Below are 21761 nucleotides of genomic sequence, written 5' to 3'. Positions count from 1 at the left end.
AAGACCCTCGACCCTTGCAAATATTAACCATGGTTTTATTGTAGTTAAAGTGTAGTAACCATGTTTTTGGGGGATAATTTTTAACCATTTTTACTACAGATACCATGGTAGTTTATCAAAACCATGGTTAATTTGTAGTTTAACTGTAGTTTAACATTTAACATCCATAAAATCTTTTAAATAAAGGAACAAAAAGAACTTGACAAAATGTTATTCATCGATGCCAATAAAAACCCTTTATTGAACCTTTCCATTTCACAACAGGTTTTTAAGATGATTAAAATGTTCTTTTAAGAACTGATCACTGAAATTTTCTTTGGGGAACCTAAAATTGTTCTTCTAAGGAACCTTGATTTTTGAGAAATTCTGAAACTCTAGACATTAGAGATTACTGTGATTAGTCTTTAACTCAGGAAAAAGTTATTTTAAGAACTGATCGCTGAAATGTTCCTTGGAATCTTTATTTTTGAGAACTTAATGAGACATGAGATCACTGTGGCTGTAATTCAGATTACTCTCAGGAAAAAATTTCCATTTGCTCTCTAGGAGACACAGCTGTGATATGAGGCTGGGAAGGTCTCAAGTCTGGGTCAGGTCTGTTTGTATACAGTGACGTCACAGGCTCCACCCGGGTGACCCGGCTGATGAATATAAACCGATCTCAGAAGCATCAGAGCACGACTGTGATGCCGGACGCGCCCACACGACATCTCCGCTAAGCTTCAACATTACTATTATTGTTACAGTTTGTAGGGTCTATAATTTATTAGTGTTTCTATTTATACTCCAGTAAACTTAGGATATTTATTTATTTATTGTCTACCACGGTACATTTTCGAAGGATCAATTGTTATCGGTTTTGTAGTGGAACAATCTTCACGACTTGGAGGGTTTGGTCAGTTTTTTTCCATTTACAGCGGAGCTGAAGAAACGGATTTGTCTTTTTAATTATTATTATTGAGGTAAGATCTCATTCCAGTTTCACCTCACTGTTGTTGTCGTTTATTTAATTTTTCTTTGTTCATTTTTGGTCTTGTCTTGACTCATTCGTGTTTCATCATCTTATTTCCGCACATCCTTTCAAAAGGATGCATTCATTAATCAAACACGCTCATAATTGCGTATCTCTAATGATCTTAAATATTAATATTTTAGAAAACGCTGTCAAAAGCTGGATGTATTAAATGAGGTAATTTAAAGGGTCTTATTGGCGTTGTTTGATTTTCCCGGTTGTTGTTGATAAAAGCGGGAGCGTCTGCATTTTACCTTCATTCTATCAATATATTATCATTATTATTTAATGTTATTCAATTATTCATGTGGTTTGGGAGTTTAAACGGAAATTTAATACTTAAGTTTCCTTTCCACAAAAATGGACATCAGAATCTGATTAAATACGTTAAACGAGTCACCAGCAATAATAAACACCTTAATTAACGTTAGTTATGTTCAGTCATTTGGTTCCGAACGTATAAATAAAGAATAGACTGATGGGAATGAATACTTGATGACGATGCGGCGGCTGCATCCGCGTGCAGATCTGTTGCCGGTTTGTAATTTTCCACTCACTCAGGGCTTGGTGTGTCACGTGACATGATGCCTCCGGCAGCGGAGACGTGCATTGACGATGCTTCGAAGATTTCTGGAGACACGGGATCGACTGTCAAATAGCAAAACCTAAATCCTTGCGTAATACGTACTATATGTAATTATTTTACATTACAGAATAAACAAAACCCATGCAAATAAAAAGACGAGTCAATATTTAACTACTAGACGTAACATGCAAAGTGTTTCTAGAATATAAAAAATATTTTTGAAACCTACGCCCGAGCAATGTGTGAACATAGATTATTTTAAAACGATGAGGAGCACACATATCGACTGTCATATTGGTTATTTCTGGTTTTGAAACAAAAACAAACCAAATCATAATTAGACTATAATGACAATGTGTGTTTAAATGTTTCAGTAATCATTTTATTTAGCTAATTTGAGGTCAAATGCTTGCAACTCTTGATATTAAACTAATAAACTTGTTTTACGTTACAGAATGACCAAAGCCCCTGTAAAAACAAAGATGACTCTTTTAAACATCGCTCCGGATGTAGACAGCTGCAGTTCCAACAGCACTGAGAACACAAGTTATCCAGACTGTCCCTTCATAAAAAAGGGGTAAAAAGTGCTTCGCTTGACCTAGACGTGTCATTATTAGTTAATAAATCTTCTCTTATGTTGATCTAATACACTGATGATGTGGTTACAGAATGCCGTATACAGACATGGACGCAGAAAGCCAGAACTTTCTCACTGATCATCAATTGGGAAAAAAGAAATTTGAAGCTGAATATGTAAGTGGTTGATCTGGTCTAAAAGGTTTCATTAGATACTGCGGTTTTCTCACTGTTCCTGTTTTTCAGAGCCCTGGTTCGGCGTCGTTTGGGATGTCTGTGTTTAACTTGGGTAATGCCATCATGGGAAGTGGAATCCTTGGACTTGCTTATGCCATGGCCAACACCGGCATCGCCATGTTTGTGTGAGTATCGACTATCGAGGTGCTTCTTTATTTCCGTACGACCAAAAACAGTTCAGTGTGAATCTGGTGCAGCTGATCTGAGTCGGCCGGTTCGGCTCGGGTGAAGGAAGTAAATGCACGGTGTTTACAAACAAAGCCGTACGTGTTAATCTGGTGATAGAGGAGTTTCTGCCGGTTATGTAAAGGTGTTCCAGTGCTAAGCGGATGCTAGGAATCCATCAAAGAATGACTTCTTATGCAACTGAAATGGGATTTGCACAGTGAAATCCTAATGGCTTTAGACACAGAATTTGAGTCATTAAGTGCATTAGGGAAAACCTTTACTGTTTGGTTGAGCAATGGGTTAAATAGCAAAGATGTGACCGTCAGCTCCAGGCATGTGAAGTGGAAATCTACTGAAGGTCAGGCAGGTTATAACGGGAACAAGAGCGCTCCAGACAGGAATGAATGAGTGTGTGAGAATGTAATCAGGTCTAATCTATAGTCACCTCCCTCTATTATGAACATATCTGTGTTTGTGTGCTTTGTTTATAACGTGACTCATTACAGTCTAACACTTAAAGTCAATACGAGCTTTCTGTTTTTCCTAATGCATCTTCCCGGGTCTTCTGTGCACAGTTTGTCTATTGTAATCTCTAATGAAAGCACAGTTTTTCATATGAAACTGTTTTTTTTTGTTTTGAAATGGTTAAAGCGAGCATTGAGTTTGAGTTTGAGAGCGATTTTAATAATTCAGCTTGTGTATTGTTCGTTTCTACAGGATCTTGCTGGTGGCCGTGGCTATTTTCTCTCTCTACTCAGTCCATTTGCTGCTCAAAACGGCCAACGAAGGAGGTTAGCTGCTTTCTGTGCAACTATATTTCTATTTTTAACCGTGATAAGTATGTTTTAATGCTCTCCCCCCTCCGTCCAGGTTCTCTGGTGTATGAACAGCTGGGGTACAAGGCCTTCGGCATCCCCGGAAAACTGGCAGCGTCCTGCTCTATCACCATGCAGAACTTTGGAGGTATGAGTTTATGAGTTTGAGCAGTTTTTTATAAATGTGAGGACAGAATGTTCTTTAAGGGTTCAATGTTCAAATGTTCAAATAATCATATGTTTCGGGTGAATGAAAAAAAAAAAATAGAATGTTGCAAGAGATGTATTTGTAAACTTTAAATAATGTAACTCATAATCATGACAAGAAATCTACACATTTCAACATTTCAAAACAACGTTCCCGCAACCGTTTTATAACCTAAGCTTGTTTACCTGGAAATGTGCAGATAGTAAGTGTTTTGGTTTAAGGCGCTAAAGTGTTTTAAACTCTCTTTCAATCCCAGCTATGGCAAGCTACCTCTACATCGTGAAGTACGAGATGCCCATCGTCATTAAGGCCTTCTTGGACTCTACCGACAAGTAAGATTTTATTGATCGCCGTCACGTCTGGCTCTTAGATGATGTTCGGAGCTGTGCGAGGACTGGAACAGCACGGGTCGATGTTGTTATTGTTGTGCTGGAATGTTTTTCATCTCTGTGTAGAACAGTGTGAGCTCTTTATTGTACAGCTGTCTGTTCGAGGGGGTGGGGGGGGGGGGTCTGAACGTCTGTTCAAAGATGTCGACTGAGAGCTTTGTGTGCAATAAACACTGACATCCAAGATTCAGGCCCCTACATGGAGCCCCAATGCACTCAAAGCCACAAAACTGAAATGCGCTCTATAGAGTTTTGTGTTTGTGAAACAGGATGTTGCAGAACTGCTATGTGTTATTTCCTCTGCGTGCTGAAATTGATGTCTGTGGTTTTGGTGTTTTTTCCAGCTCGTGGTACACTAATGGAGATTATCTGGTGCTGATTGTCAGTGTGGCCGTCATACTGCCGCTGTCGCTGCTTAAAAACCTGGGTAAGTGTTCCCAAATGAAGGACAAATTAATAAAAATATACCCCAAAATAAGTAATAAAGTATATTTTACACAGAGAAAATTTAGCCCATTCTCTGTACAAGCATAAAATTCTGTAATATATGATTTGTTTTTTATAAAAACAATTTAGAAAAATAAATGAAATGATTTACAAAATATAATAAAATAATTAAAAAAATGTTAAAAATAGAATTGTTTAGACAAACTATTTATGTAATATATGATGCTCAGGCAACAGCTTTCAGATAATAGATTATTAAATTATTAATAAAATTATACATAAAAGAAGTATTAGAATTAACAATTATTTTTGTTATAAGATAAAATTATTATACAAATTCATATAATAAAATGATAGTAAACAATGAAATATGAAACGTGGCAGTTTTTATGTTGATAAAAAGTTTTTTTTTTAATTAAATATTCAAAGCAAATATTATTATTTTTTTACTATTAAAATAATAAATAAAAGAAAACCATGACAGATAGTAATAGAATAATAGAAACAATTATTTTTATTAATGATTTTATTTGTGAAAATGATGAGTAAAATAATAATAACTATCATTATTATTATTATAAAAAAAATTTGATTTTTTTATAAAAGTAATAAAATAATATATAAATAAATATAACAAAATTTTAGAAACATTATATGTAAAATATAAGTGGGTGACTTATATTTTAAAGTGCTTTATCCTTATGGTTTGTATTTTTGTTTCAGGTTATCTGGGATACACGAGTGGTTTCTCATTGTTGTGTATGGTGTTCTTCCTGATTGTGGTGAGTACTGAGATATTTGCCTTAAATTGCTCTTTTTTTAACATACAAATAAATACGCAAATGAAAGCTAGTGTCATTCCAGCAGCTATTGTTAGTCTGATGAGACGATCCCTCCTGCTTTTGTTCTTCAGGTGATCTACAAGAAGTTCCAGATCCCCTGTCCGTTACCGGAGAACTTCATTAACATCACAGTGAACGTCTCTCAGCCGCAGGTCAACACTACTGATGAAGAGTGCTGCAAACCCAAGTACTTCGTCTTCAACTCACAGGTAAGAGGCGGAAATTAGCATTCAGGTATTTGCATGTGAGTGAAAGTGTGCGGTGATCTAACTTGCTATTGTTTTATCTTAGACTGTGTATGCAGTGCCCATCCTGACCTTTGCGTTTGTGTGCCACCCGGCGATTCTGCCCATGTACGCGGAGCTCAAAGAGTGAGTGCAGCTTTAATGCTTCGATATAAAACTAATATTGTGAGTTCAACCTCGCTATACAAACGTACTAACTCTTTCTCTAACTTTCTATGTGCAGTCGTTCCAGAAGGAAGATGCAGAGCGTTGCAAATGTCTCGTTCCTGGGAATGTTTATCATGTATCTGTTGGCTGCTCTGTTTGGATACCTGACCTTCAACGGTGAGCAAAACAGACGCACGGCCACATCAGAGCCCGAACCTCTTCCACACGCATTACGACACATTTTAAAGTCCAATGCCAGGTTGAAATCTACATTGAGGCAGTGTTTGTTTTAAACGTAGGTGTGTCTGTTAGAGCGCACCGGATTCGTCGAATCTCTCCATGGCTCCGGTCGGTTACGCAAGTTTTGAGAGTCAGAGAGGTTGAGCTGCTTGCCGCAGCAGGAATAGATAACTGTGTTTGATGTTTTTACATTTACCTGAAAGCAAGAAACATTCTGTAATTTTTGTGGGATGGTTTGTTTGATGTGCTGGACAAAGTTACAACAAATTTGTTGGCAATAAAATGTAAAGTGCTTTTCATCATTCAGAGGAGGGCAACTAAAACTAAACCTTAAAACATGTTTGCTACTTTAAAAAAAAACACATTGAATGAAAAAAAAAAATTTTTATTCAAATGTAGAAAGGGCTAAATTTCACATTTTTATTTGGTTAATTATTTTTTTATTTTATTGATTTAGTTATTGAAAGATCAAAATAAGTACCAAAAAGTCTTGGAAAAAGAAAATGAAGAAGGAAAAAAAAAACATTTTAAAATCAAAACTAATTCAAATATTAACAAAAAATATATAAACCTTATAAACAATTATTTTAAGTTATGAAAATTTTATTTCTGAATGTTCAAAACATAATTTTTTATCCTTGATAATGCAAGAGTTAAGGGAACATTCCATTTGAACGTTTTGAAAACAATTATATGAATGTTACTTTTAAATGTTCTCTGAACATTCTAAAACGACCTTTAACATTTAAAAAATGTGAGACGAATGAGGAAAAAAAACGCTCTGTAAACATTATTAAGACCAGATAACTTGGACAAATGATTTATTAGCTGGGATATTATCTCAATGGTCTGAACTAACAATTCAATTCTATAGTAAGTCTAACCTAAAGATTTTTTTTATTCTGCAGAGGCTGTTGAACCTGAGCTCCTGCACACTTACTCCAAGGTCTACAGCTTTGATATGGTGCTTCTGATCGTGCGTTTTGCCGTCCTGACCGCCGTGACGCTGACGGTGCCCGTGGTTCTCTTCCCAGTGAGTATTCCAGCACATTTACAGGCCTGGAAACATACGCAGACGTTGCTTGCAGGAGTGTTGACCAATCGCTTTTTTAACGTTTCAGATCCGCAACTCCGTCAACCATCTGCTCTGCGCCTCTAAAGAGTTCAGCTGGCCGCGTCACATCTGCATCACCGTCGTTCTGCTCATCTGCGTCAACATCCTCGTCATCTTCGTTCCCACCATCAGAGACATTTTCGGATTCATCGGTAGGTGTTGCACAGGAAGTGATGTCATCACGTGTGTGTGTGGCACTGGCAGTGTTATTGTCATATCATGTTTTATATTTTAGTAATTTTATATTTCAATATTCTAAATGTAATTTTAAACAATAATAATTAATAATTAGCATAATTAATATACAATTATAGTTTTTATTAATTATTTAATTTTTATATCTTCTGATTTTATTTTAATTTCAGTAAAGTTTTAGTCATTTCTATTAGTTTTTATATTTTAAAAAAAACATCCATATACTTTTTTAGTAAACAAATGTTGTCTAAATTTTACCTTGTTAACAAAGTGACATAAAATTATTTTTGTAGATTCAAGATTTTCTAATAGCTTTTAAATATTGTATTTGATTTCATTTATTAATGTCTTTATTTTATTTATTATTATTTCGGGTTTTAGTTATTTTAATAATAATAAATTAGAAATGTTGCCTAGTAAATAAGTTTAAATAAAATAAGCTTACTTTTTTATTATATTAAAGTTTTTAATTACATACAAAATGTATTTCAGTAAATTTCCATTTTAATTCAAACTAATTTTTTTAATGTTTTTCATCTCTGCAGGTGCATCCGCTGCTGCTATGTTGATATTCATCCTTCCCTCGGCTTTCTACATCAAACTGGTGAAGAAGGAGTCCATGAAGTCTATCCAGAAGATCGGGGTAAGACATGATCTGACCAAACAAATGTGTTCTTGACCTGTGTTGAACTCCGTGTGTCTCATCACACTCTCATTCTTCTCAGGCGACTTTGTTCCTCATCATGGGAATCATCGTGATGTTCAGCAGCATGGGTTTGATCGTCGCAGACTGGATCCACAACGCAGGATCTTCAGAGGAGCACACCAATGGCCACTAGTGGGCGTGTCCTAACCCTGATTGACGGGCAGATGGGCGGAGCCAAGCCACTTACGCTGCATCTGAAAACTAGAAGAAGCTGCTCTATTTTCAGCACAGAGCAAAGACAAACATCCCATTCTGAAAGAATGTCCTGAACTTTGTACAGTATACTGTTAGGCCACACAGATGGTACTCCACTCGTATTGTTGTGCTTTTTTTGGTCCATTTGCTTTTCTTTTGTGTTGTTCTTCCGTTACAGCTGAGTTTTCCGTGGTACGTCGCACAGAAACACGTGCATTATTCTCCGTATTCAGGTTAGGCGTTTTGTACACACAACCAAATCGATTTCACGATCAACATTGAGCGGAGCTTTGCCTGCAGATGCGTGTTCGATCCGTTTGTATCCTTGCCAAAAATATTGGTGTTTGCCTGTAGAAAAGCACTTACTCTTTTTCAGCAAATGTGAAAAAAACTGTAAATTCGCACATTTTTGCTATGCTTTTAACGCATTTGTTACGATGCCATTTATACTGTACTACTTGAGTCACCTTGGCCTGTCGTGTAGATCTACTAATGAACAAATATTGATTGGTAGTGGTTGATTTCAGACGGGTGGAACGACTGAATTAATTTACTGTAACTTATTTAAACCGGGATGACAGCGATGGGTGTTTTACAGTCAACATGAGACACAGCTAACAGGGAATGAATGCAGAACGTTCTGTCAATTTTTTCCTTTAAGTTATTAACAAACTCTAACAAGATGTTCATTCTTGTAACGTTAAAAGAATCTTCCAGTAACGTTAATAGAATGTTTGTTTTAAGGTTCTCTGCTCTCTCAAAATATTTGTGTAAAAGCATTATTTATACATTGTTGATAAACACTTTAGTTGGACATTTATCTAGCATTTTTGAAACACTAAAATGCAACATTCAGAATTTTAAATGAACGTTCTTCTAGTAACATTTATAGAACGTTCGTTCAAAGTTGGATGTTGTGGTAACATTTTTTTTAAATGCTGCTACTTGTTTTAGAATGTTCAGAGAACATTCAAAAGTAACTTTCCCGCAATGTTTACAAAAGTATCAACTGAATGTTCCCTTAACATTAAAATACAATAATAGCTAATAATGATTTAATAAAGTGTCTTGTTCCACTCTGCGATACGTCACATTAAGGAACGATTTGCTGATTGTTGTTTCATGTCGACTTTAAAGCTTCACAGTATGATTGTCATCACTTTTGCTTTGTAAACCGTAAGATCTAATGGCTGATCGTTGTTGCTGAGGTGAAATTAAACTGTTCTGTTCAACTTGACTTACCATTCAGCGTTTGCCATCGGCAGCTTGAAGTTATTCCCTGAAAGAGAAAGACAGACAGACAGAGAAGTGTGTGTCGTCCACCAATCAGTCGTTATGAGTGTTGTGAATGGAGAGGTCACATGACCACCGTGTCTCACACACACACACACACACCTCACTGTGCTTCCAACAGCTAAACCTCATGTGTCATCCAACCTGTAACTCTCCAGCCGTTATTTATGGAAAAACATCAGTGTAATTTAATCTATTTTACTGTATTATGTGTAAATATATATATTGTATATATGTGTAGATACCACAAAATGAAGTGTATATATGCTGTCATTTATTCTTGTTTTTTTTCTCCGTTTTGCTCAACATGTTTGAATTATGAAAATAGCTTTAGCTGTACCTCTGTGTGTCGGGGCCCTGATCGGCCCTTCTTCATCTGGCTGTGAATTTTAAACTGCGCACAAGATTCCTATCATCTTGTGACTGGCCCCGACACACACACACACAAACCTTTTACATTACTATTAAAATGCTGTACTCAAACTCGAGAGGGGGATATGTACAAGAGACCATTCCTGCGAATGATAAGCTCTTGTTTCAATGAAACACTGTATGTATATTGTGTAATTAATGTCTATTAAAGGTTCATGATAACCCATCCATGTGTCATTACATTTATTTGATAGAAAATTATTATTTCATATCGTTTAGAAAAGCTCACATTGTTTCACACATTTTCTTTTGCTTCATACAAGGTCACACAAGGTCAAATATTTTTAATAGTCAAAGGATTTTATCAGTGATTACACATAATAAAGCTAAAAGATGCCTGAAAATGTCATAAAATATTGAAATTTAGATGTACGTTTTAATGTATTATTATTATTAGAATATGAATAAATGCATATTTGTATTAATAACTTGTATTGCATTTAAAAAGCATACAACAATATTAAGCAGGCACGTGCAGAAGCGGTGCTTTTGGGGCTCAATACAATGCCCTTTTCCAAAATTATTAAAAAGTGCCCCTCTCAGACAAATAGCAATGATATTGTGGTCAATAAAACAAAATGCATTTTAATTAACATGATGATGTATACAAATTAATAATTATTCGCTCAAAATTTTTAAAATTCTTACTTATTTTTTTAAGTAAGAAAAAAAAATTTGCTTTTATTTATTTATTTATTTGTAACCTGTGATACTTTTGGGGGCTTTAAACAAAAAAACATAAACAAATAAACAAAAATCTAAAAGAACAGCATTTATTCAAAATAGAATCTTTACTGTTTCTATCAATTTAACAAATCCTTGCTTAATAAATACTAATTTCTTTTAACAAATACTGACCTCAGGCCTTTGAATGGTAGTATATTGTTACAAAAGTTATATTTTAAATAAATGCTGTTCTTTTTAAACTTTTCATTCATCAAAGAATCATGAAAATGTATCACGGGTTTCCAACACTGATAATAAATCATAATCGCATAAAATGTATTTGAAAGTACATTTTTATAAAATAAAGGCATTCTTTTTGAAGTGATTTCTTGCAAAAATATAAAATAGTTTCCAATAATTTTACCTAAAAAAAAAAAAAATGTGATTAAAAAAAAAATACATTTTGTATGTATGTATATATATTTAAAAGTGTATTTACTCGATTTAAACAAACATTCAATAACATTTAAGATGACAACATTAATTAAAGCTCTCTAGCTTCGAACTCATGGAATGTTAGGAAAAAAAAAATCTATGTAAAGCAAACTAAGCAACAACCTAAAGAGGAGGAGCGCTGTATATAATGTGTATATAATTTTACACTCCATAGTATAATATATCAGTAAAAATTATAGGAATTTATTAATGGAAAAAATATTTGTATCACAACTTCATCTCAGTCTTGTGGAGAAATAGCTTAATTTTATGTTATATTTATATATCATTTTAACATTTCATATTATTAAATAACAAATTAGAGATGTATCGTGTTTTCATTCATCATTGTTTTCATTTTATTTTATTTATGTATTTATTTGCATGTTGTATAATTTAAAATGTACTGAGCAAAAGGAGCTCCCTCTGGTGGACTATTTAAAATTTTTAAAAGCATCAGCCGCTCTTCTGTGAACCTTAAACCCTATCACGTGATGAAGCGGTGGGTCTCCCATCATGCCCCGCTGCAGCGCCACCCAGCGGTGAAGAGGTGGAACTGCAGCTACTGACCCACATGTGGCCGGACGCCTAAATTCATCGCAAGTTCGAGCGCAAATGCTCATGAAAGTGCACAAAAAGTGTGTGTTATTTCGCGCTGAGGTGTGTCCTGCGTGTTAGTATATGACCTGAAGCCCGTGGAGGGACACGCGCGGAGGTGAGTGTGTGCTAATTACAACAGATGCTAACACAGCTAGCCGCTTAACACTAATAAACAAGAGTCTTAACTTAAAAACACGACGTGTAAATAGCTCGATATGTGTCTTTGTGTGTTACCCACAATAACTATTCATAAAGAACTAACTTAAGCACAATAAAAGCCTATATTATCGCTCAAGGCTGCTAATGAGCAGCTAAAACTTTAGCTATTCTGAGAGAGTAAACAAACAGAGCAGATAAAGAACCAGTGACCGAGTTGCGCTGTCATTATGATGATCTTAATGTGTGCTTTATTACACATGTTTCTCCTTTAAATGTGCTGATACAGTAAATAAGGGCTCAGAGGTGCTGTGACCCGGAGCCAAAGATGCAAGAAGGGCCAGGAAAGGGTGAGCAGGGTTTATTCATATCTGGAAATTATGCTTTTGTAACTTTATACACTAAAGTGAACTAGGCATGTAGGGCTGGGTTGCTGGTTTTGGATGGGAGATGCATGTTATATTTGATTGCATCATTCAGTAAAATGTTTGAATTAAAACTCTGTGGTATTTTTTTTCAGGCGGGCAGAACTCTGATGAGAGTTTGGAGGATGAGGAGGCTCAGCGGTGCCCGATTTGTCTGAACCGAACCAGACGGACGGATAGAGCCAGACCAGACTGCTGCAGACACGTCTACTGCTCGGCCTGCATCCTCCGCTGGGCTCAGGTCAGCTGCCACTTCTGATTTATAAACCTTATGCATACACAAATATGGAGCTGAGCAGCAAATCTGTATATTAGAATAACTTCTGAAAGATCATGTGGCTCTCGAGACATTTTACAATACAATCACAAAGAAAAAAGCTATTTTAAATTCACAATTTTTTACAATATTATAGTTTTTACTGTATTTTTTTAACAAGTAAACCCCCCGCTTGGTTAGCAGAAGAGACTTATTTAAAAAAAATAAACCATACTATAACATTAAAGATGACAACAGTAATGTATGTGTATATATGTGTATGCATATTTATCACTTTTGTTGTTGCTTTTTCTTATTCTGAAGCAGTGTTCTATTAGGTCTTCCTTTAATTTGTGATATTTGCTACCTTAAATTGATTTCTAGAACATTCTTTACCTTTTTAAAACTGCTGATTTTTGTGATTTGGTTAAAAAAAGTTTTGTTATGCTGGTTGATCGTTTCTTTACATTGCAATTACAATCACTTATTTAAAGGGGCTAAATGTATTTATATGTATTTATATCAGCTGTGGAAGGTGAAGGACTGTAAAATGCTTGACCGAAAATATTATGAGATATGAGTTATCTTTCATGTCAAATTCTTAAATTTAATCTATAAATTCTGCTAGAATAATATGTTATCAGTATCAACAACATATGAATCCAAACCACAAGTAGATGGTAGCAAGTCACTCAATGAAGCATAAGTGAGTCATTGAATCATTGACTCACCCGATTTGTTCAAAAATGCTGAATGAATCAGTAGTGAAACTGGTGTGTGTTGCGTGGAGTTGAAAAAGGTTTTGCTGTGGCTTTGTTTGAAACTGTTTTCACAGACACAAAAACAGTCAATATAGTGACTCTTGATATATCAGTCTGTATAATCTGCTCAGGTTGTAATGTGTAATGTTGTATGTGATGGGCTACAGATGGTACAGTCCTGCCCGGTGGACCGCAGACCCTTCAGTGTGATCTACCTGCAGGGCTCCTCGCAGCAGTGCATCAAGGTCAGACGTCTTCCTGTTGTCTCGTATGTCATGGTAAGAGGAACTTATTCCTGATGAAACTGAGCCAAGCTTCTCCTCTGTGTTTCAGCTTCCTGTGAAGGCACCCAGACCGTCAGAGCCGCACAAGTGCTGCAGTCTGGAGGGCCAACGAATGTGTCGCATCTCAGTGTAAGTGCAGTGTGATTGTGTTTGCTGCGTATGTAGTTTATCTGATAATTAAATAGGTAATTGTGTCATTAACAGGGGAGAGACGGGAAACACGGAGAGATCGCAAGAGAAAACAGCTACTGCCAATCAGAAATGCCACAGAACATGTATGTGCTTCAATATAAATTCTTGTCTTGTTCATGAAGTGCTTGCATGGTTGTAAAAGTGTGATATTTCATTATAAAATAAATACAATACAAAAATAATAAAAATTGATAAAATCTATATAAACAGCAAAAAAACAAACAAGTCGCAAAAAAATTACTACAACTTTAACCAAAATTAAAAGTAAATAGAAAAATCTAAAAATAACTAATTTAAAAACCTAAATATTAAATATTATTTTCAAAGTATTCATAAATTCAAAATATAAATAAAACCTACATTATTGTATATAATGTGATATTAAAATGTAAGGCAACAAGAACAATAATATAATTTCCAACTTTAAATGTTAAAAAATAAATGTTTATTGATATTATAAATATATATTTATTTTTTTACATTTAATATATATAAAATAAAAATCTGGTACTGCACAGTATATTTCCCCATATCTTAACTGTAATACTGTAAATGTTTTCATGTTTTATTTTTTTAGTAAGAGATCTGTGCATATAAACTAAAGATTTGTATTTATTACCTGATTGTCGTAATGAGCTCTGTATAACAGAACAGAAAAAAATTAATGTTTAATGACTTGAAAACTCTCCAATCTTGTCAAAATAAAAGTTTTTTTTCCCCCTCTCAGCAGATGATTTGGATGCATCTGTGGATAAAAACAGAAAGGTTAGTCTTAAACTAATTGTGTTTTCGTTTAGTCTTATTTATCACATATGAACAAAACAGGAAGTGTTAAGCATTGCTTTTGTGTGTAGGTGAATGGAGACTCATGCCACTCTCTTCTGCTCACTAAGCATTTTCACTCATCACTTCCCAGCCAGCAGGGGGCGACGGTGGGCACACTGCCACAGATCATGTAAGCATACACTGACATAATGACAGAAAACCATGTGACTTTTGTTTCTTTTTCTGAACAGTGTCTCTAGGATGCATGTTAAAGTGTTTTCTGTTTTACACTGTAGGACAGGATCTGTTGAGGTTTCTGAGGAGGGACCAGACGGCGTCCAGTGGAGGAGAATAGAGAGAAAACGCAGGTGGCTTCCTGCCTCTGTACAAATCTTCTCTACAGGTGTGCCCAGGTGAGAAGCATGTTTCGATCAGCTTTTGTTTTGAAAATGTGAATCTGAAATGTAGTATATTTGAAATTTTGGCTGCTATTTCCTTCTGTGTGCATGTCCATTGTTTTGGCTTACGAAACTTTTACTTATCGACTTTAAGGGTATCACTCCGCTCTCACCTGCTTCTGTCAGCTGTCTCTGCCTCTCTGAATCTGCTGCTTTCTGAACACACAGGTATGTGCACTCGAAAAAAACAAGTTGTCTTTAAGTTATATGAAAAAACATGCATAATACTCAAGTTGCTATTTGAAATTTGTTCTTTAGTTTTTATTTGTACTTTTTGTTTCTACCTTATCTTTTAAATTGAGTTTTGTTTCCATTAATTTTAGTTTGGTTTATTCTTAATTTTCTAGCTTCAACTTTAGTGTTGTTTTTGTTTTAATTTTATTTATTATTTTTTATTTTTTTATGGCTGCCTAAGTTAATGTCCTAACAAGCATTATACATTTTTTATTCTATTAAATTGTACTTTATTTTAATAAAACATTCAAAATTATAATAATAAAAATTTTATTATTTATTTTATATCCATAAATGATTAAACAAAAATTTCCTAGTGCTATTTTGTCATTTTAAGTTACTTAAAATCTTTTAATTTACTGATGTATGGGTTAATTAGCTTTTGTTTAGAAATAATAATAATAATAGTTTCCCTGTAGTTTTTTTTATTTTCTAACTGGTTTAAGCATTTCTCCCAACTTTTTAATGTCTTTTTTAATACTCAGCAATTTAGTTTTCTTTTTTTGTTAGATTTTTTTCTATATATATATAGTATAGTTTTATGAAGTTTTATGAAGTCCGTATTACAAATGAAAACTAAAAAGAATTTTAGTTTCAATTCTTCCCAGTTATGTTACTATTTAAATTTTAATTTCTTTTAGTTTTTATTAACTCTTTATTTCCTTTGTTTATTAGTTCCTCATGGCATAGTTTGTGCCGTCACTTGCCCTAAAGGTGAGAAAAGAAAGGGAACCAGGGGCTCTGGGTCAAAGACCTCGGTGAAACCAGCAGAAGCTGCTGCTACCAGGCGTTCCTCTAGACACAGTCGCTCTGAGTCGGAGGATTCCTCAGCCGCACAGCCAACAGATTCAGATACCACGTCTTCTACACCACAACCCATAAATGATACTCAGGCTTCTACAAGCAGAGGGCAGCAGGGGAGCAATCCAAGGCCTGGAGCAAAGACAAGAGGACGTCCAAAAAAGATGAAGGTGGCAAGACCTGAGGATGAGGAGCAAGAAACTGAGATTGGGAATCATGAGGAAGATGGAGTCGCAGAGGAAACTGAACCTGAAGAATCAAAAACAGACCAGAAAGCAAGTTCTGATCACATCGATGGTGATCATGAGCCAGTCGATACAGAAGAGAAGATGGAGGTGGAGAATCAGATGAGTCCGACTGAGGATGAATGTGTTTTTTCCCCTGATGTCAGTAGCCAGGAAGAGGAAACGGCAAAAGTAGAAGAAGAAGTGGTGAACGAAAGTGTGATTGAAGTTGAAGACAATCAGATACTTCCACAAGAAGATAGCAAACAAGAAGTGGAGACAAATGATGAAGACCATGATGAATTAGTGAATGATCCACCAATACAAGAGCAAGATTGTCCTTCTCCTTCCTGTGCAGAACTAGAAGAGTCTCAGTCTGACTCCCAGGACGCAGAATCACCTCTGCAACTGGAAACAGCAGCTGAACCTCCTACAGATGCTTCAGACCAGTCTGTAGATCCGAAATCAGAGCCTGACACTACAGAAGACTGTTTGGACAAGCAGGAATCCAGTAGTCCTCCACCTCTCACAGAGGACCAGGCTGACGAACCGTCGGTTCCAGAAGAGAAAGGCGTCCCAGAATCAAAGGACACTAATGCAAGTTGTCCTCAGGATAACACTGATCCCATTCCTATGGAGTGCGATTCTCCTGCATCCGAGATTGTAGCCCACATTGCTGAAGCTGGGATGGATCCCACTGCGAAAGAGCCTCAGGTGGATGATCCAAAGCCCAAACTTGATTCTTGTAAGGAGGATAAAGTGTCAGATAAGAGGGAGCGGGAGGGACGATCCCGCAGGTCTCGCTTTCACTCGCCTACGACCACCTGGTCTCCCAACAGGGAGTCTAAGAGCGAAGGGTCTCGCAGGTCAAGGTCTCGATCACGGGATCGTAGCCACAAGAGACGCTCCACATCTCGAAACCGTGAACAGCAAGAGGATGGCAGGCGGAATCGGAGCCGTAGTCGTAGTAGGGAGCGGAGTCGCAGGCGGCGTAGTCGCTCCAGAGACCGAAAGCAATCCGGACACCGGAGCCCATCCCAGGAACACGCTGATCACGGAACCAACTCTCCTCGCAAGAGAGAGTCTTGGGGAGGGGATGGATGGCGAAGCAGGGGCGATGGACGAGGTTTCCGCAATTCCAACTGGAGGAACAATGCAGAGAAACCTCGGCATTTCTCATCAAGAGAACCCGATTCGTCTGACAACGGCAAATTCCATGAGGCATCGCCCGACCGAGGCAGAACCGAGAACCCGGATTGGGTGCAAGAGAGGGAGAGGCTTTGGGCAGACACTGATTCCAGAGGACGTGAGCCACGAAGGGACGAAAATGCAGGTGATCTTCCTTCAGATTCCTGGTCTCGAGGTGGCTGGAATGCTGGCCGTGGAAGAGGAGGCACACACTGGACATCCAGCCAGCAGAGCGAGCCAGCAGATAACTGGAGGCAGCGTACCTCTTTCTCAGGGACAACAAACAATGCAGATTCTTATAATCGCTTCAATGACAATAGACCTGGAGGGAAGAGGAAAGAGTTTGAGGGCACTGAGACTCCGCTGGATCGTTCCGGATGGTCATCGGCGTCCAGCTGGGCCGTACGCCGAACTCTCCCGGCTGATGTGCAGAACTACTACTCGCGCAGAGACCGGGGAGGCGGGAACAACGCCTGGAACAGACAAGAGGAGGACCAAGGTGCACCAGGTGTCCCAAAACAAGCAGGTGTGTCTTTATCCAAATAAAGGCCATAGATCCAAATCATTTACATTTTTTTGTAATTCCATTTTACTCCGTTCCATCAAAAGTATAAAAGTATGGGTTGTTGACGTTTTTTCCTCTCTGTTTCTCTAGTCAAATAAGACTAATTTAACAACAAATGTGTGTTTCTAGTGCATAGACATTCAAGTTTATCTAAAGCACATCTTTCCAGCTTCAACATCTCCATTAAATCATGTCTGTTTTCCATATTCCAGATCCCCCCCAGAATGAGCCAAATGCACCACTGCCAACAGAGGTGGTCCCAGCCCTGCCCCCTCCCCTGATGCCCCACCAGATGGGTGTGATGGGGGTCCTGCGTTACCCCATGGGGCCTCTGCTGCCAAGACCTCCAGCTGTGGGTCTGCAGCCTCCTCCCCAGTTTAGCTTGCCCCCTCCAGTGCCAGTTCAGCTGCACCCCACTGGGGCGCTCCTCCAGGTCCCATCCATATCTGTGCAGGCACTGCCTCCACCTCCACCACCGCCTCCACCTGTGCAACAGAGCGGCTTCACCACAGCACAGTCTGACAGCTACCCGCCTCAGGTAAGCACAGTGATTGTTATAATTATTCCGTCTTTGATTACTCGTTATCTTAATTTGTGTTTCAAAGCTAAACGGAGGTCTTATGGGTAAAAAAATGAGGGTGAGTAATTAATGACAAAATGTACATTTTTGGGTGAACTAACCCTTTAAATGAATTTATGTATGAGCCATTTTGGTTGTAACATTTGCATACTTCCCAGCAGGTGATGTCCAGTTTTCCCGTACAAGGCAAAGCTTCGTTTAAACCCATGTCAACCAAAGTAGCTGCTGTGCCTCCTCCTCCTGTCGGGACGCCCCGTGTGACCCAGCCATCCTCCATCACCACCCAACCCGCCTCTCACAGCAAGGCCCACGCTGACAGCTCGAAGAAAGAGAAGGCAAGTGTTGCACATTTAAGCAAACTAATCCATGCTATCGTTGATATTACTTCCTAAAATTCATTGTCCCTTCCAAGAAATTGCAGATTCAGGAGCGGGCCGTCAATGAGGTGAAAGCAGCGATTAAGCCATATTATCAGAAGAATGAAATCAACAAGGAGGAATATAAAGAGATTGTACGGAAAGCTGTGGAAAAAGTAAGTAAATAAAAAATAAATAAATAAATAAATATGTATGTGTGTATGCATACACCATTTATGCATATTTACTTTATACTCTTGTCATATGCTTTTATTTCTTAACTGTATTCATATATATATTTTTACATTTGTATTCTCCGATTTATAAAATTTTAGATTTTTTGATTTTTTACTTTGTGCAAACAGCTTCACAAATGCACACAGTAATTATTTATTTCTGCTGCTCTCAGGTGTGTCACAGCAAAAGTGGCGAGGTGAACGCCGACAAGGTGGCTAACCTGGTGAAAGCGTATGTCGACAAATACAAATGCATCCGCAAAAGCAAATCGGAGAAGAGCTGAGGGTCGCTGATCTGCTGACTGCACAAGTGCAATTCCTCCACCGCGGGCCGCTCTCAGTGTCACTGACTGGAGCCGATCTTAACTCATTTACATACAACGATGAAGATTTTTCTAGAGATTACATATTTTGTTTAATTTGGATTTGATATAGTGCAAATGCCCTTTATTGGATTGTGTTTCAAGGGTGGGTGGGTGTTTGGGGGGGGGGGGGGGGGGGTCATCAAAGATCTGTAATGGTGTCGCTCTAATTGCATTTTGCTTCTAAAGTAACAAAGATAATGAATAATTAAGGCCGATGATTGAAGTGGTACAACTGGACCTGTCCTGTCTTGCCCTCTGTGTCTCTCTCAGTTGTCAAACATAAAGACTTTTCCCTTTAGAAGCATCGAAACAATCTGGAGTACATGTGCATTAGCTTTATTATCCCCTGCAGATGCTGAATGTGTGTTTGAGTGTGTGTGATTCAGTCATAACCTTACGTGGAAAGAACACGGGTAGTTTGCTGGTGAGCCGAGATGATTTTGTTGTCATATCAGGTTAAAGTCCTGTAATTCTGTTTATGCAGTTCAATCACTGTCTGTTTACCCTCTCAGAAGCAATGAAATAAACCAGAGGGCTGTTTCATTACACAGGTTTACCAAATCAGTCTTATTTCAGTTAATCTGATTTACTCAGTTGATTTGGTTCAAAATAAATCAGACTAACTGAAAAAAGTCTGGTATATTTGATAAACTTGCTTTATGAAATATGCCTCATGAATCTCATCTTTTGTCTTTTTACTGAGGACAGATCAGTTTGTGTTCCCTGAGTCGAATCAGACCTCTGATATCTCAAACGAGCAGACCACTGAGCCACTGGAGGTTTTCAAAATGTATATGATTTATTTGGTCGGAAAAAAGGCAAGCCGACTGACCGTAAACGAACGCCCTCCTGTGGTGGACTGTTTGAATTACATTACTGGTAATTATTTCTAGTTTAAACGCCCTCCTGTGGTACTTTGTGTGAATTACATTACTGTTACTTTCTTTTAGCATTAGTATATAATAAATTGTTCTTTACCTTGTTTTTAGGCAGCAAAGCATGTGAAATTAACTCCCTTATATTTAGTAAAAATATATTTTTACATTTGTGGCACACATTATTGACAATTTTAAAGTTTAATCGCCCTGCTGTGGTGAATTGAGTTAATTACCCTGATGCAACTCAATTCTATTGCTAAAACTCAAAACAGAAGAATATTGTAATACATTTTTTGTTGATTCGCGTTTATGTTCAATCTGTGCAGCAATAAACTATCTGGCAAATTGTCCATTATTGCTGAGTTTAGTAGAAATACATAATAATGTCTGTAATATAAATTTTACGAGTCCGAGCGCCCTCCTGTGGTCAGTTTGGGATATTACACTGCTGCTATTTCACCTATAATTGTAATGTACAATTAATATTTATAGTAATATTGCGTTCTACCTCCCATGTGTAATTTAAAAAGGTAAGTGAACTTAACCTCTTGTGATTACAAAATGCCTGTTAGATTATCTATTTAAATTAGTTGGAATTTATTTTTTCATTGCATCTTAAGCGCCCTCCTGTGGTGAATTGCGTGGGTTACACTGCTGCTACTTTCCTCTAAAGTTGTAACTCGAATAAGAGGAAAACGTGGCACTAAATTATTTTGTCCCGATGTAAAAATATTTAATAATAAAAAAAAATCTGTCAGTTTACCTAGAAATAGGGTCACCATACTTGGCTGAATGTCACGTCACCAACTCACTTATATATATTACACCTTTAATATATATTTACATTTCGAGTTTCAACGCCCTCCTGTGGTGAATTGTGTGAATTACATAAATGCAGCGTATGTCTACTGCTGAATCTCGGGTTAAAATGGAAACTTCTATTAAATGATTTTGTATTGAATCTGATTAGATTTTATAAATGAGTGTTTATTCTGCGCAATGAAAACGTTCTTATTATTGGGAAAACTAATAAGATAATTAAACTAACTAAAAAAACAGACTGTACATAAATAAATCTGTTTAATGCCAGTCAAAAGAAACGACCGCCCTCCAGTGGTGAATTCTGTGGAATAAATTGCTGCTACTTTAGCTGAAACTCTTAAAACACTTGAACATAGAAAATATGATAAATAATTAGTTTAGACTATATCATTTAAACTAATTTTAGATTATAAAAATACTATTGATATTAATAGTATTATTGTTATACCTCCCATTTGTTAAAAATTATTAATACGTAAAATAGTAAAAAGAAAAAAGTGAACTGAACTGAAACGCCCCCCTGTGGTGACAGAGGAAATAACATTTCTAATAAATTGTTAATCATGTTTAGCCAGATGAATGAATGAATGAATACATAAATAAGCGT

The 21761-nt window shown here is 36.9% G+C and overlaps 2 protein-coding genes across 6 annotated transcripts; both read left to right on the top strand.

Annotated features, from left to right (window-relative positions):
• Window positions 1-666: 666 nt before the first annotated feature.
• Window positions 667-10013, top strand: LOC127956542 (sodium-coupled neutral amino acid symporter 2). The gene is made up of 16 exons (XM_052554574.1): window positions 667-962; window positions 2053-2175; window positions 2267-2351; window positions 2421-2536; window positions 3297-3370; window positions 3450-3542; window positions 3859-3934; window positions 4336-4418; window positions 5162-5220; window positions 5352-5489; window positions 5572-5651; window positions 5749-5849; window positions 6821-6945; window positions 7034-7178; window positions 7767-7864; window positions 7947-10013. The coding sequence occupies exons 2-16, from the start codon at window positions 2054-2056 to the stop codon at window positions 8058-8060; spliced, it is 1509 nt and encodes a 502-aa protein (XP_052410534.1). The 5' UTR covers window positions 667-962; window position 2053; the 3' UTR covers window positions 8061-10013.
• Window positions 10014-11539: 1526 nt separating this feature from the next.
• On the top strand, window positions 11540-20137 carry LOC127956532 (protein SCAF11). Of its 5 annotated transcripts, none has more exons than XM_052554560.1 (15): window positions 11540-11723; window positions 12054-12114; window positions 12285-12430; window positions 13374-13451; window positions 13540-13619; window positions 13695-13765; window positions 14413-14447; window positions 14537-14637; window positions 14744-14860; window positions 15000-15073; window positions 15815-17878; window positions 18130-18455; window positions 18656-18832; window positions 18910-19029; window positions 19263-20137. In XM_052554560.1, the coding sequence occupies exons 2-15, from the start codon at window positions 12093-12095 to the stop codon at window positions 19371-19373; spliced, it is 3522 nt and encodes a 1173-aa protein (XP_052410520.1). In that variant the 5' UTR covers window positions 11540-11723; window positions 12054-12092; the 3' UTR covers window positions 19374-20137. The 5 variants fall into 5 exon arrangements, with proteins under 5 accessions (XP_052410520.1, XP_052410522.1, XP_052410519.1 ...); XM_052554562.1 differs by having other exon boundaries at window positions 14410-14447; window positions 18659-18832; window positions 18919-19029; XM_052554559.1 differs by having other exon boundaries at window positions 14410-14447; window positions 18659-18832.
• Window positions 20138-21761: the final 1624 nt, after the last annotated feature.

The sequence above is a fragment of the Carassius gibelio genome, chromosome B4 (assembly GCF_023724105.1).
Source record: "Carassius gibelio isolate Cgi1373 ecotype wild population from Czech Republic chromosome B4, carGib1.2-hapl.c, whole genome shotgun sequence".
Lineage (NCBI taxonomy): Eukaryota > Metazoa > Chordata > Actinopteri > Cypriniformes > Cyprinidae > Carassius > Carassius gibelio.
The sequence above is the reverse complement of the archived record's forward strand: the minus strand, read 5'-3'. Positions and strand labels throughout refer to the sequence as shown.